The 14,543-nt window shown below is 42.0% G+C and overlaps 1 protein-coding gene across 1 annotated transcript in view; it reads left to right on the forward strand.

Annotated features, from left to right (window-relative positions):
• btbd3b (BTB (POZ) domain containing 3b) overlaps positions 1 to 14,048 on the forward strand; it is a 40,752-nt gene extending 26,704 nt beyond the window's left edge. Inside the window, exons 3-6 of the mRNA XM_071391326.1 lie at positions 6,794 to 6,912; positions 9,684 to 9,885; positions 10,741 to 10,935; positions 11,405 to 14,048. Coding sequence (XP_071247427.1) covers positions 6,794 to 6,912; positions 9,684 to 9,885; positions 10,741 to 10,935; positions 11,405 to 12,040 — 1,152 coding nt within the window. The 3' untranslated portion in view covers positions 12,041 to 14,048. The remainder of the gene's footprint in view (positions 1 to 6,793; positions 6,913 to 9,683; positions 9,886 to 10,740; positions 10,936 to 11,404) is intronic.
• Positions 14,049 to 14,543: the final 495 nt, after the last annotated feature.

A 14,543-nucleotide genomic window follows, 5' to 3' on the forward strand; every position in this document is an offset into this window, starting at 1 on the left:
GTTTGTGAACAGAACCCCAGGACCAGCTTGCTTAGGGGGCTCTTCTCCAGGTTCATCTCTCTGTAGGGTCTGTTTGTGTTTGTGAACAGAACCCCAGGACCAGCTTGCTTAGGGGGCTCTTCTCCAGGTTCATCTCTCTGTAGGGTCTGTTTGTGTTTGTGAACAGAGCCCCAGGATCAGCTTGCTTAGGGGGCTCTTCTCCAGGTTCATCTCTCTGTAGGGTCTGTTTGTGTTTGTGAACAGAGCCCCAGGACCAGCTTGCTTAGGGGGCTCTTCTCCAGGTTCATCTCTCTGTAGGGTCTGTTTGTGTTTGTGAACAGAGCCCCAGGACCAGCTTGCTTAGGGGACTCTTCTCCAGGTTCACCTCTCTGTAGGGTCTGTTTGTGTTTGTGAACAGAGCCCCAGGACCAGCTTGCTTTGGGGACTCTTCTCCAGGTTCATCTCTCTGTAGGGTCTGTTTGTGTTTGTGAACAGAGCCCCAGGACCAGCTTGCTTAGGGGACTCTTCTCCAGGTTCACCTCTCTGTAGGGTCTGTTTGTGTTTGTGAACAGAGCCCCAGGACCAGCTTGCTTTGGGGACTCTTCTCCAGGTTCATCTCTCTGTAGGGGATGGCTTTGTTATGGAAGGTTTTGGAATCGTTTATTTTTAGGTGGTTGTATAATTTAACGGCTTCTTTTTTCATATTTTGATCATTATCAGTATCGGCCTAATTCTGCTCTGCAGAATTGGTGTTTTACAGTGTACATAAAGGATATTTTAGCAGAATTCTGCACGCAGAGTTTCACTTTGGTGTTTGACCCATTTAGTGAATTCTTGGACCTTACAACCATAAAGGGAAATGGGTTATATAACTTATTCTAGTATTTTTAGCCAGATCCTAATTGGTATGTCAAATTTGATGTTCCTTTTGATGGCATAGAAGGCCCTCCTTGTCTCTCAGATCGTTCAGAACTTTGTGGAAGATACATGTGGCGCTGATGTTTAGGCCGAGGTATTTATAGTTTTTTGTTGTGTGCTCTAGGACAATGGTGTCTAGATAGAATTTGTATTTGTGGTCCTGGAAACTCTACCTTTTTTTGGAACACCATTATTTTGGTCTTACTGAGATTTACTGTCAGGGCCCAGGTCTGACAGAATCTGTGCAGAAGTTCTAGGTGCTGCTGTAGGCCCCTCCTTGGTTGGTGACAGAAGGACCAGATCATCAGCAAACAGTAGATTTTTTACTTCAGATTCTAGTAGGGTGAAGCCGGGTGCTGCGGAATGTTCTAGTGCCCTTGCCAATTTACTGATATTTATGTAGAAGATGTTGGGGCTTATTTTTATCGTATGTAAAGAATCCAAGCAGTACATCTCTCCACAATAGTGTAAAATCTTCATAAATGTGTTCAATTATAAATCTACTGATGTCTTGCCACAGTTTTATTACATGAATACAATGCCAAAAAAGATGCAACACTGTTTCTGGGTGGTCATTACAAAAGGAGCAATTTGACTTTATGTTTTACTTAAACTTCTTCATATAGTGGTTGGCAGGATAATATCTATGAATAATTTTAAAGGAAACTTCCTTAATTTTGTTAACCAGTATGTGTGTGGCAACATCCAAACTTTTTCCCAACAGATATTATCAATAAATCCATTCCAATAAGGCATGACATAAGGTATAGATACAACAACCTGCTGAAACAAGGTTCGTATTGCTCTGTTGTTGAATGGGCCAAAAGAGAAGGAAATCTTTCCTACAGATGAGTCAACAGGGTCAATAGAAGGTAGGCTCTGAGGGTCAGGTCTTGACACGTTCCTGAATAACAGAGCAACACCTGAGGGAATGGCGTCTAAAACAATTGCAAAATCTTTAGGTGTTACAGGGACCTTGTAAAGAGATAAGAATTCCTTATAACTGAGTAAAAGACCCTCTGCATTTACCAGTTGGCTCACCAATAGGATATTATTTCGGAACCAATTTTCTAAAAACAACGAAGGATTTTTATACAATATATCCCGATTATTCCTTATATAATATCTGTGTGGAGAAAAATTGTGTTTATGGACCATGACAAGAAAACCTGCTGATGAAAAGCAGAAAGTTTCACTGGAATTTTGTCAATATTATAATTGCACAACAACATGAAGTTAAGGCCACCAAAAGTAGAGATTCCTTAGAATTCCTCTTAGGAATTGTTTTATATATTAAAATTGATCTTAAAAGTATTATTTGAAGTAGTAAAGTCCAGAAAAATTTAGTCCACCATTCTCATAAGTGTTCATGACAACAGTTTTCCTAATGTAATGGGTACCGTTTCTCCAAAGAAAGTTGAAAAGCATCTGGTCTATCTCCTTGCTTATTTTACCGTCAAGATATGAAGATAGTATGCACCGTATGTTAGTCTAGAGATACCTTCAGCCTTGGTTATTAGGACTCTACCTTTTAAAGATAAGTCCCACTGTAGCCATTGATTTAGCTTCTTCTGGGGGTTTTTAATAAGAGGGTTAAAATTTAGTAATCCTCTAGGCTTCTGATCCTTTGTAATGGTTATGCCTAAATATGTAAGTTCTTCTTTTACTGGAATACCATAATATGAAGCTGTCATTAAAAAAATAAATATTTAACCGCACACTTGTTGTTTGTGTACATAGATTTAATAATGTTGAATATTTTTCCCCCAACACCACTTTCCATCCATTTGTATAACAGACCCTTGGTCTGATGAAACCAAGACCCAGAAGCTTTTTTGAAGTAAACAAAGCATGAGAAGACTTTGCCTTTGTTTTGGTTTGTTTGTTTTGTCAATTAGTGTGTGCAGGGTGAATACATGGTGTGTTGTATGGTGATTAGGGTGTGCAGGGTGAATACGTGGTCTGTCGTATGGTCATTTGGTAAAAAAAGTCAACTTGACATTTGCTCGGTACATTGTTTTCACTGAGGAAACGTACGAGTCTGCTGTTAATGATAATGCAGAGGATTTTCCCAAGGTTGCTGTTGATGAATATGTCCCACCGTAGTTATTGGGGTCAAATTTGTCTCCACCTTTTGCGGATTGGGGTGATCAGTCCTTGGTTCCAAATATTGGGGAAGACGCCAGAGCTGAGGATGATGTTAAAGAGTTTTAGTACAGCCAATTAGATTTCGTGATCTGTATATTTTTCATTTAATTTAGGTGTTTGTATTTTGTCCTGTAGTTCATTCAAGGTAATTGGAGAATCCAGTGGGTTCTAGTTGTCTTTAATAGTTGGTTCCAAGATTTGTATTTGATCATGTTTTTACTATTTGTTCTTTGTTTTGAAAGATTGGAGAAGTGGTTTATTTTTACATCTCAGTTCTGTTCTTCATGTTGTTGTTTGTTTAGTGTTTTCCAAATCTCTCTCTCTCTCTCTCTCTCTCTCTCTCTCTCTCTCTCTCTCTCTCTCTCTCTCTCTCTCTCTCTCTCTCTCTCTCTCTCTCTCTCTCTCTCTCTCTCTCTCTCTCTCTCTCTCTCTCAATTCAATTCAATTCAAGGGGCTTTATTGGCATGGGAAACATGTGTTAACATTGCCAAAGCAAGTGAGGTAGATAATATACAAAAGTGAAATAAACAATAAAAATTAACAGTAAACATTACACATACAGAAGTTTCAAAGCAATAAAGACATTACAAATGTCATATTATATATATACAGTGTTGTAGCAATGTATAAATGGTTAAAGCACACAAGTTAAAATAAATAAACATAAATATGGGTTGTATTTACAATGGTGTTTGTTCTTCACTGGTTGCCCTTTTCTTGTGGCAACAGGTCACAAATCTTGCTGCTGTGATGGCACACTGTGGAATTTCACCCAGTAGATATGGGAGTTTATCAAAATTGGATTTGTTTTCGAATTCTTTGTGGATCTGTGTGATCTGAGGGAAATATGTGTCTCTAATATGGTCATACATTGGGCAGGAGGTTAGGAAGTGCAGCTCAGTTTCCACCTCATTTTGTGGGCAGTGAGCACATAGCCTGTCTTCTCTTGAGAGCCATGTCTGCCTACGGCGGCCTTTCTCAATAGCAAGGCTATGCTCACTGAGTCTGTACATAGTCAAAGCTTTCCTTAAGTTTGGGTCAGTCACAGTGGTCAGGTATTCTGCCACTGTGTACTCTCTGTTTAGGGCCAAATAGCATTCTAGTTTGCTCTGTTTGTTTGTTAATTCTTTCCAATGTGTCAAGTAATTATCTTTTTGTTTTCTCATGATTTGGTTGGGTCTAATTGTGCTGTTGTCCTGGGGCTCTGTGGGGAGTGTTTGTGAACAGAGCCCCAGGACCAGCTTTCTTAGGGGACTCTTCTCCAGGTTCATCTCTCTGTAGGTGATTGCTTTGTTATGGAAGGTTTGGGAATCGCTTCCTTTTAGGTGGTTGTAGAATTTAACGGCTCTTTTCTGGATTTTGATAATTAGTGGGTATCGGCCTAATTCTGCTCTGCATGCATTATTTGGTGTTCTACGTTGTACACGGGGGATATTTTTGCAGAATTCTGCATGCAGAGTCTCAATTTGGTGTTTGTCCCATTTTGTGAAATCTTGGTTGGTGAGCGGACCCCAGACCTCACAACCATAAAGGGCAATGGGCTCTATGACTGATTCAAGTATTTTTAGCCAGATCCTAATTGGTATGTTGAAATTTATGTTCCTTTTGATGGCATAGAATGCCCTTCTTGCCTTGTCTCTCAGATCGTTCACAGCTTTGTGGAAGTTACCTGTGGTGCTGAGGTTTAGGCCGAGGTATGTATAGTTTTTTGTGTGCTCTAGGGCAACGGTGTCTAGATGGAATTTGTGGTCCTGGCGACTGGACCTTTTTTGGAACACCATTATTTTGGTCTTACTGAGATTTACTGTCAGGGCCCAGGTCTGACAGAATCTGTGCAGAAGATCTAGGTGCTGCTGTAGGCCCTCCTTGGTTGGTGACAGAAGCACCAGATCATCAGCAAACAGTAGACATTTGACTTCGGATTCTAGTAGGGTGAGGCCAGGTGCTGCAGACTGTTCTAATGCCCTCGCCAATTCGTTGATATATATGTTGAAGAGGGTGGGGCTTAAGCTGCATCCCTGTCTCACCCCACGACCCTGTGTGAAGAAATGTGTGTGTTTTTTGCCAATTTTAACCGCACACTTGTTGTTTGTGTACATGGATTTTATAATGTCGTATGTTTTTCCCCCAACACCACTTTCCATCAATTTGTATAGCAGACCCTCATGCCAAATTGAGTCGAAGGCTTTTTTGAAATCAACAAAGCATGAGAAGACTTTGCCTTTGTTTTGGTTTGTTTGGTTGTCAATTAGGGTGTGTAGGGTGAATACATGGTCTGTTGTACGGTAATTTGGTAAAAAGCCAATTTGACATTTGCTCAGTACATTGTTTTCATTGAGGAAATGTACGAGTCTGCTGTTAATGATAATGCAGAGTATTTTCCCAAGGTTACTGTTGACGCATATTCCACGGTAGTTATTGGGGTCAAATTTGTCTCCACTTTTGTGGATTGGGGTGATCAGTCCTTGGTTCCAAATATTGGGGAAGATGCCAGAGCTAAGGACGATGTTAAAGAGTTTTAGTATAGCCAATTGGAATTTGTTGTCTGTATATTTGATCATTTCATTAAGGATACCATCAACACCACAGGCCTTTTTGGGTTGGAGGGTTTTTATTTTGTCCTGTAACTCGTTCAAGGTAATTGGAGAATCCAGTGGGTTCTGGTAGTCTTTAATAGTTGATTCAAGGATTTGTATTTGATCATGTATATGTTTTTGCTCTTTATTCTTTGTTATAGAGCCAAAAAGATTGGAGAAGTGGTTTACCCATACATCTCCATTTTGGATAGATAATTCTTCGTGTTGTTGTTTGTTTAGTGTTTTCCAATTTTCCCAGAAGTGGTTAGAGTCTATGGATTCTTCAATTACATTGAGCTGATTTCTGACGTGCTGTTCCTTCTTTTTCCGTAGTGTATTTCTGTATTGTTTTAGTGATTCACCATAGTGAAGGCGTAGACTCAGGTTTTCCGGGTCTCTATGTTTTTGGTTGGACAGGTTTCTCAATTTATTTCTTAGATTTTTGCATTCGTCATCAAACCATTTGTCATTGTTGTTCATTTTCTTCGGTTTTCTATTTGAGATTTTTAGGTTTGATAGGGAAGCTGAGAGGTCAAATATACTGTTAAGATTTTCTACTGCCAAGTTTACACCTTCACTATTGCAGTGGAACGTTTTACCCAGGAAGTTGTCTAAAAGGGATTGAATTTGCTGTTGTCTAATTGTTTTTTGGTAGATTTCCAAACTGCATTCCTTCCATCTATAGCATTTCTTAATGTTACTCAGTTCCTTTGGCTTTGATGCCTCGTGATTGAGTATTGCTCTGTTCAAGTAGACTGTGATTTTGCTGTGGTCTGATAGGGGTGTCAGTGGGCTGACTGTGAACGCTCTGAGAGACTCTGGGTTGAGGTCAGTGATAAAGTAGTCTACAGTGCTACTGCCAAGAGATGAGCTATAGGTGAACCTACCATAGGAGTCCCCTCGAAGCCTACCATTGACTATGTACATACCCAGCGTGCGACAGAGCTGCAGGAGTTGTGACCCGTTTTTGTTGGTTATGTTGTCATAGTTGTGCCTAGGTGGGCATATGGGGGAGGGAATGCTGTCACCTCCAGGTAGGTGTTTGTCCCCCTGTGTGCTGAGGGTGTCAGGTTCTTGTCCAGTTCTGGCATTTAGGTCGCCACAGACTACTCTCTCTCTCTCTCTCTCTCTCTCTCTCTCTCTCCTTAACTTATTTTCTCTCTGTCCAACAGTATGTTCTGGCTGTTGGCAGTTCTGTGTTCCATGCCATGTTTTATGGAGAGCTGGCAGAAAACAAGGATGAAATCCGAATTCCGGACGTGGAGCCTGCAGCATTCCTGGCCATGTTGAAGTAAGGAAGGATTCTACTCCGCTTTCTCTCACCCTCTCTGCTGTTTCTCTCTCTCTCTCACCCTCTCTCTCTCACCCTCTCTGCTCTCTCTCTCTCTCTCTCTCTCACCCTCTCTGCTGTTTCTCTCTCTCTCACCCTCTCTGCTGTTTCTCTCTCTCTCACCCTCTCTGCTGTTTCTCTGTCTCACCCTCTCTGCTGTCTCTCTCTCTCACCCTCTCTGCTGTTTCTCTCTCTCTCACCCTCTCTGCTGTTTCTCTGTCTCACCCTCTCTGCTCTCTCTCTCACCCTCTCTGCTGTTTCTCTCTCTCTCTCACCCTCTCTGCTCTTTCTCTCTCTCTCTCGCTCACCCTCTCTGCTGTTTCTCTCTCTCTCTCACCCTCTCTGCTGTCTCTCTGTCTCCTGTGTGAGTCGTGTTGTTCCTGCCCCTGTGTGGGTACGGAGTGGTATATAAGCTCAGTGTCTAACTCCCAAATGGTTCCCTATTCCCGATGTAGTGCACTGCTTTAGACCAGGGTCCAATAGGGCTCCATAGGGGCACCGGTCGAAAGTAGTGCACTATGTAGGAGACAGTGGGGGCCATTTGGGAGGCATAAGTGTGTAGGAGTATACCAGCTGCTGCGTTACTGCAAAAATGGATTAAACTCTGTGTTCCTGCCTCCAGCACTATATCTCTTCACTGTAGTTAATATCTATTTTTACCTTTCACATATTCCCAGTCCTCACACCAGTGTCAGAAAATACATTATTGTTGTGCTTACAAGATACATCTGAAATATGAAAACAAATGGTGTCCTCTACTGAATAATAACGGCCGCAACAGAAATGGTACCCTATTCCCTGTGTAGTGCACTACTTTTGACCAGGGTCCTTTGGCACCCTATTCTCTGTGTAGTGCACTACTTTTGACCAGGGTCCTATGGCACCCTATTCCCTGTGTAGTGCACTACTTTTGACCAGGGTCCTATGGCACCCTGTTCCCTGTGTAGTGCACTACTTTTGACCAGGGTCCTATGCGGCGAATAGGGTGCCATTTGTGTTACGGACGTTGTCATGTGTTTGACCCTCAGCGCAGCCTGTGTTGTCCTCTCATGAATATAAATGTGGTGAAGGTAAATGAATCTGTACTGTAGCAACCTCTACCTAATACGTACTGTCAACAGTTGCTCACCTATCTTTATACACTGCATCTGGAAATTATTCAAAGCCCTTTACTTATTCAAAATGTTGCTACGTTATAAACTTATTCTAAAATGGATTAAAAAATATATATTCTCATCAATCTACACACAATAACAAAGCAAAAACAGTTTATTAATTGTTAAAACAGAAAATATTCTGTTAATAATAATAAAATATGACATTTATATAAGTATTCAGACCCTTTACTCAGTACTTTCTTGAAGCACCTTTGGCAGCGATTACAGTATCGAGATACTTCTTGGGTATGACGCTACAAGCTTGGTACACCTGTATTTGGGGAGTTTCTCCAATTCCTCTCTGCAGATCCTCTCAAGCTCTGTCAGGTTAGAAGGGGAGTGTTGCTGCACACCTATTTTCAGAAAAAGAGATGTTCGATCGGGTTCAAGTCCGGGCGTTCAGAGGCTTGTCCCAAAGCCACTCCTACCTTGTCTTGGCTGAGTGCTTAGAGTCGTTGTCCTGTTTGAAGGTGAACCTTCACCCCAGTCTGAAGTCTTGAGCACTCTGGAGCTGTTTTTCGTCAAGGATCTCTATACTTTAATCAGTTGATCTTTCCCTTGATCCTGATTATTCTCCCAGTCTCTGCCGCTGAAAAACATCCCCACAGCATGATGCTGCCAACACCATGCTTCACCGTAGAGATGGTGCCAGGTTTCCTCCTGACTTGATGCTTGGCATTCAGGCCAAAGATTTCAATCTTGGTTTCATCAGACCAAAGAATCTTGTTTCTCATAGTCTGAGAGTCTTTAGGTGCCTTTTGGCAAACTCCAAGCGGGCATGTCATGTGCCTTTTACTGAGGAGTGGCTTCCGTCTGGCCACTCTACTATAAAGGCTTGATTGGTGGAGTGCTGCACAGATGGTTGTCCTTCTGGAAGGTTCTCCCATCTCCACAGAGGAACTCTAGAGCTCTGTCAGAGTGACCATTGGGTTCTTGGTCACCTCCCTGACCAAGGCCCTTCTCCCCCGATTGCTCAGTTTGGCCGGGCGGCCAGCTCTAGGAAGAGTCTTGGTGGTTCCAAACTCCATCCATTTACGAATGATTGAGGCCACTGTATTCTCGGGGACCTTCAATGCAGCATATCTTTTTTGGTCCCCTTCCCCAGATCTCTGCCTCGACACAATCCTGTCTCGGAGATCTACGGACAATTCCTTCGACCTCATGGCTTGGTTTTGCTCTGACATGCACTGTCAACTGTGGCACATTATATAGGCAAGTGTGTGCCTTTCCAAATCATGTCCAACCAATTGAATTTATGACAGGTGGACTCCAATCAAGTTGTGGAAACATCTCAAGGATGATCAATGGAAACCGGACGCACCTGAGCTCAATTTTGAGTCTCATAGCAAAGGGTCTGAATACGTATGTAAATACGGTATTTCTGTTTTAGTTTTTAATCAAAATCTCTTAAAACCTGCTTTCACTTTGTCATTACGGAGTATTAGAACAAGGTTGTAAGTTAACAAAATGGGGAAAAAGTCAAGGGGTCTGAATTCACTATATATGTATACACTGTCCTTATTGGTTGATAACCACATACCCGTCGACTAAACCAACGCCTCTACCTGTCCCCAGGTACATCTACTGTGATGAGATAGACCTGAGTGCTGATACAGTGCTGGCCACGCTCTACGCTGCTAAGAAGTACATCGTGCCTCACCTGGCCAGAGCCTGTGTTAACTTCCTGGAGACCAGCCTGTCAGCTAAGAATGCCTGCGTCTTGCTGTCACAGAGCTGTCTGTTCGAGGAGCCCGAACTCACACAACGCTGCTGGGAGGTGAGGGACGTTTATTTTATTTGGTTACTCCGGATCTGTTACTAAGGTTAGGGTTAGAAAAAGGGTTATGTTCAGGGTTAGGATAAGGGTTTGGGTTAGGGTTAGAATAAGGGTTAGGGTTAGGTTTAGAATAAGTGTTAAGTTTAGGATTAGAATAAGGCTTAGGTTTAGAAAAAGTGTTATGTTTAGGTTTAGGATAAGGGTTTAGGTTAGGGTTAGGAGAAGGGTTAGGGTTAGGGTTAGGGTTCGAATAAGGGTTAAGTTTAGTGTTAGGATAAGGGTTTAGGTTAGGATAAAAGTTAGGGTTAGGGTTAGGGCTAGGTTTAGAATAAGGGTTAAGTTTAGGGTTAGGAAAAGGGGTTAGGATTAGGATTAGGATAAGGGTTAGGGTAAGGGTTAGAATAAGGGTTAAGCGTAGGGTTAGAATACGTGTTTGGATTAAGGTTAAAATAAGGGTTAAGTTTAGGATTAGAATAAGGGTTAAGGTAGGGGTTAGGGTTATGTTAAGAATACGGGTTAAGTTTAGGATTAGAATAAGGGTTAGGGTTATGTTTAGAATAAGGGTTACGTTTAGGATTAGAATAAGGGTTACGTTTAGGATTAGAATCAGGGTTACGTTTAGGATTAGAATAAGGGTTACGTTTAGGATTAGAATAAGGGTTAGGGTTAACTCCATAGCATTCGATTCCAAGCCCAAGTCTAAGTCCTTTATACTTGAGTCCAAGTCCAGTGACGAGTCAGTTGGTAGTGCTAAAAGATGAAACGTGGCCCTTTAGTTAAAACGATCTCTGTGTAGAACATTCAATGAATCATTCCAGACTCGCTACATTCTGCTGTCCACCTCCATCCCACCAGGTGATTGACGCCCAGGCAGAGCTGGCCCTGCGGTCGGAGGGTTTCACTGACATCGACTCCCAGACACTAGAGAGTATCCTCCAGAGAGAGACCCTCAACGCCAAGGAGGAGGTGGTGTTTGAGGCAGCTCTGAGCTGGGCAGAGGCAGAGTGTCAGAGACAGGACCTCACCACCTCCATAGACAACAAGAGAAAGGTATTTCTGATGGTAGCTTTTGATCAAAATGTATCTGTTGAGTAAAGTACAAATTCTTGTACTGTCCTTAAGTACTTTTGAGTGTATCTGTACTTTACTCAAGTATTTACATTTTTCTGTAAATGTTTACCTATAGTTCGCTACATTCCTTGAAGACATACTTTATTTAATTTTTTTATTTACTTAAATTTCACCTTTATTTAACCAGGTAGGCTAGTTGTGAACAAGTTCTCATTTGCAACTGCGACCTGGCCAAGATAAAGCATAGCAATTCGACACATACAACAAGACAGAGTTACACATGGAATAAACAAAACATACAGTCAATAATACAGTAGAACAAAAAAGAAAACAACAAGTCTAATATTCCCTTGCATTTCCTCTGACACACAAACATACTTGTTACATTGGAAATGCTCTTGTAGCAGAGCAACGTTTATATGGTTCCTTTGTCTGTTTCCTATTCAAGGTTCTGGGCAAGGCCGTTTTCCTGATCCGCATCCCCACCATGGCATTGGACGACTTCGCCAATGGTGCCGCCCAGTCGGGCGTCCTGACTCTGAATGAGACCAACGACATCTTCCTGTGGTACACCGCTGCCAAGAAACCGGACCTCCAGTTCGCCAGCCAGCCACGGAAGGGGTTATCTCCGCAACGCTGCCACCGGTTCCAATCCTGCGCCTACCGCAGCAACCAATGGCGATACCGAGGGCGATGCGACAGCATCCAGTTCGCCGTTGACAAACGCGTCTTCATCGCCGGGTTCGGACTCTACGGCTCCAGCTGCGGTTCTGCAGAGTACTCAGCTAAGATCGAGCTCAAACGCCAAGGCATTCTCCTCGGACATAACCTGAGTAAATACTTCTCTGACGGTTCTAGTAACACGTTCCCTGTGTGGTTTGAGTACCCCGTGCAGATAGAACCCGATACGTTCTACACGGCTTCTGTAGTCTTGGATGGGAACGAGTTGAGTTACTTTGGTCAGGAAGGAATGACAGAGGTGCAGTGTGGGAAGGTGACGTTCCAATTCCAGTGTTCGTCAGACAGCACCAATGGGACAGGAGTACAGGGGGGTCAGATACCTGAACTCATTTTCTACGCCTAAAGGAACACAATGAAATGGATTTTTACCATTACTGACTTTAGTGAAGTAGAGTAAAAAGTTGCCCCAAGTCGCTGATGTTGGATCAGTTTTACATTTGCCCCACTAGTAGTTAAGGTTAAGATTAGGGTAGGGGAAACTGATCCAAGATTTGTACCTAGAGGAAACGTCATCCAGGAGTGACTTTGATGCCCATGGAGATGTGTTTGTTTTTACAGCACTTATTACTGACTTTGGTTTGATGGGTGAAACATGTCCATTACGAGGACTGATTGAGAATGGATTGATCTAGATGGCACTTACTTTGCAAGTGATGGCTGTCATCATAGCGATGTGATATTATCCCATTGCTGACTTTGATGGACAATTTCCCTGTACGTTATATAAATATTATTTGTTTTCTCTCTTTCTTTGTATACGGAATTTTGGAATTTGACAATTCATGATTGAGGATTCCCAGCAAACAGGGGACATCCTGAGGACATTTCCATTAGGTCCCTTAAGGGTTTAGGCGCAACGTTATCTCACAGACGCTCTGAGAACATTCTAAGAACATCGCATGGTGGTCCCAATGGAACGTTCACTGGGGGACCTTTTTCTAGTTGCCCGTTTGTCCCGGGAATGTTTTTAGGTCGTTGTGTCATGGTCCTCTGGAGGTTTTTGTCTACTTCCCAATTGTCACGGGGACATCCCCGAGGATATTTTAAAGACATTCCTGGGACGTTGTGTCATGGTCCCCGAGAGGGTTTTTTGTCACGTGATGGATTGACATGATCGTACTGACTTTTCAACATGACCCCACCTAGAAGTTGAACCCACAAACGCTAGATTTGCAGTATACTGTGCCAAAAAGTCTGTAGATTGTCAAAGTCGTTACCTATAATATATCTTCTCTGCGCTTAGAAAAAAGAGTGCCAACTGCACTGCTATTTTAGCTATCAGTTAATCCGAATATTCTCTTATCCTTGATTTCATTTACTTATTTCAGAAATTTGAGGGTTTTCAGTATAGTGGTCTAATGTTGGTGAGGCATGCTGTATTATTCTGACACTCCTCAATCACGATGATAAATGTAATACTTTTTTCCGAAATGTACTTTGAAGAGCAAAGTGTAGGAATACAGGTATAATCAGTCATTGGCCCAGACATGGTGGGGTAGCAGGACGATTGCAATGTGGTGAACCCAGAGGTTGTGTGTTCAAAGCCCAGGTGAGGACGTGTTGAATAATAATTTCTGCATGAATAAACGTACACAACGTAATAAATCTACGTCAAAGTGTGTTACATATGGAAGTTGAAACAAATGTACGTTAAACATACCTTTTTGTGTCCCTAAACGTTGCCAAAAAAAGTATTCGTTGTAAAGGGATCAGTTGATCACCAATCAGGAATAGGCGAAAGTAACAAGGGTTGACGTGTAATGGGGGGAGTGTGTCTTTCTGACCATCATGAACAAGCCGGGAACTAGACAAAACCTTCAGGGGACCATGACGCAAAGTCCTGACCACTTTCTGGGGACCATTTCAAGACGTCCTGAGGACCATTTCAAGATGTCCTGAGGACCATTTCAAGATGTCCTGAGGACGTCCTAAGAACTTCATTTTGTTTTGCCGGGATTTACATTTGGTACTGTGGACGGTCAGCACTTTGTGCCGTGAGTTCTTCACCTCAAACAGACTCCCTAACCTCAAATAACTCAACAACAGACATCTCACTGGAACGGATCATCATTGGATTATATAACATGAATTCCGATTAAAAAAGGAATTGATTTCCGTGTGAAGGAGGTTTTTGTTCCAATTTCTCACCACTGTTAGGAATCGGGAATCGATCATTTTGTTAATCAACTCCCAGTCCTAATGTGTGTATGCACTGTATATAGTGTAATATATAACTCAGAGGGTATCTTATGACTAATATGCTATATGTTTCTTATTTTGACGCTTGCACAGGATGCACATAATATATACAGAACAGCAATACTTCACTGCCTAATATATTCTACGAATTGATTGATTGATTCATCACTCTCTGTTTTAGCAAATGACTTGCACATCACAAAGCACCCACCCACAATCAATATTTATATTTTAGAACAGGTGACAATAAGAGACAATGTTGATATTTAACACCAAACCCTTACTAGTGTAGCCCCGCGGTTACAGGTATGTGGAAAAACACTGTATTTGTAAAAAAAAAAAAAAAAGACATGTCGCAAAACGAGACATACAGCATAAGGACAATGGTTTAACATCACTATTTATCACTATTCTCAATGTGCTTTATTAAAAATATCAGTAAAAACAGCACAAGAGTTGCTACTGTAAGAACAGTTGTTTTTTGATGGTTATGTTATTTTGTTTACTTTGATATGATGCAGACTTTTCTTTTGCGACTGTGACTGGTTACTGTCCACTAACTGGTATAGGTTCACCTTACTGGGACTGGTTACTGTCCACTAACTGGTATAGGTTCACCTTACTGGGACTGGTTACTGTCCACTAAC

Source organism: Salvelinus alpinus, chromosome 3 (genome assembly GCF_045679555.1).
Source record: "Salvelinus alpinus chromosome 3, SLU_Salpinus.1, whole genome shotgun sequence".
NCBI classification, from domain to species: domain Eukaryota; kingdom Metazoa; phylum Chordata; class Actinopteri; order Salmoniformes; family Salmonidae; genus Salvelinus; species Salvelinus alpinus.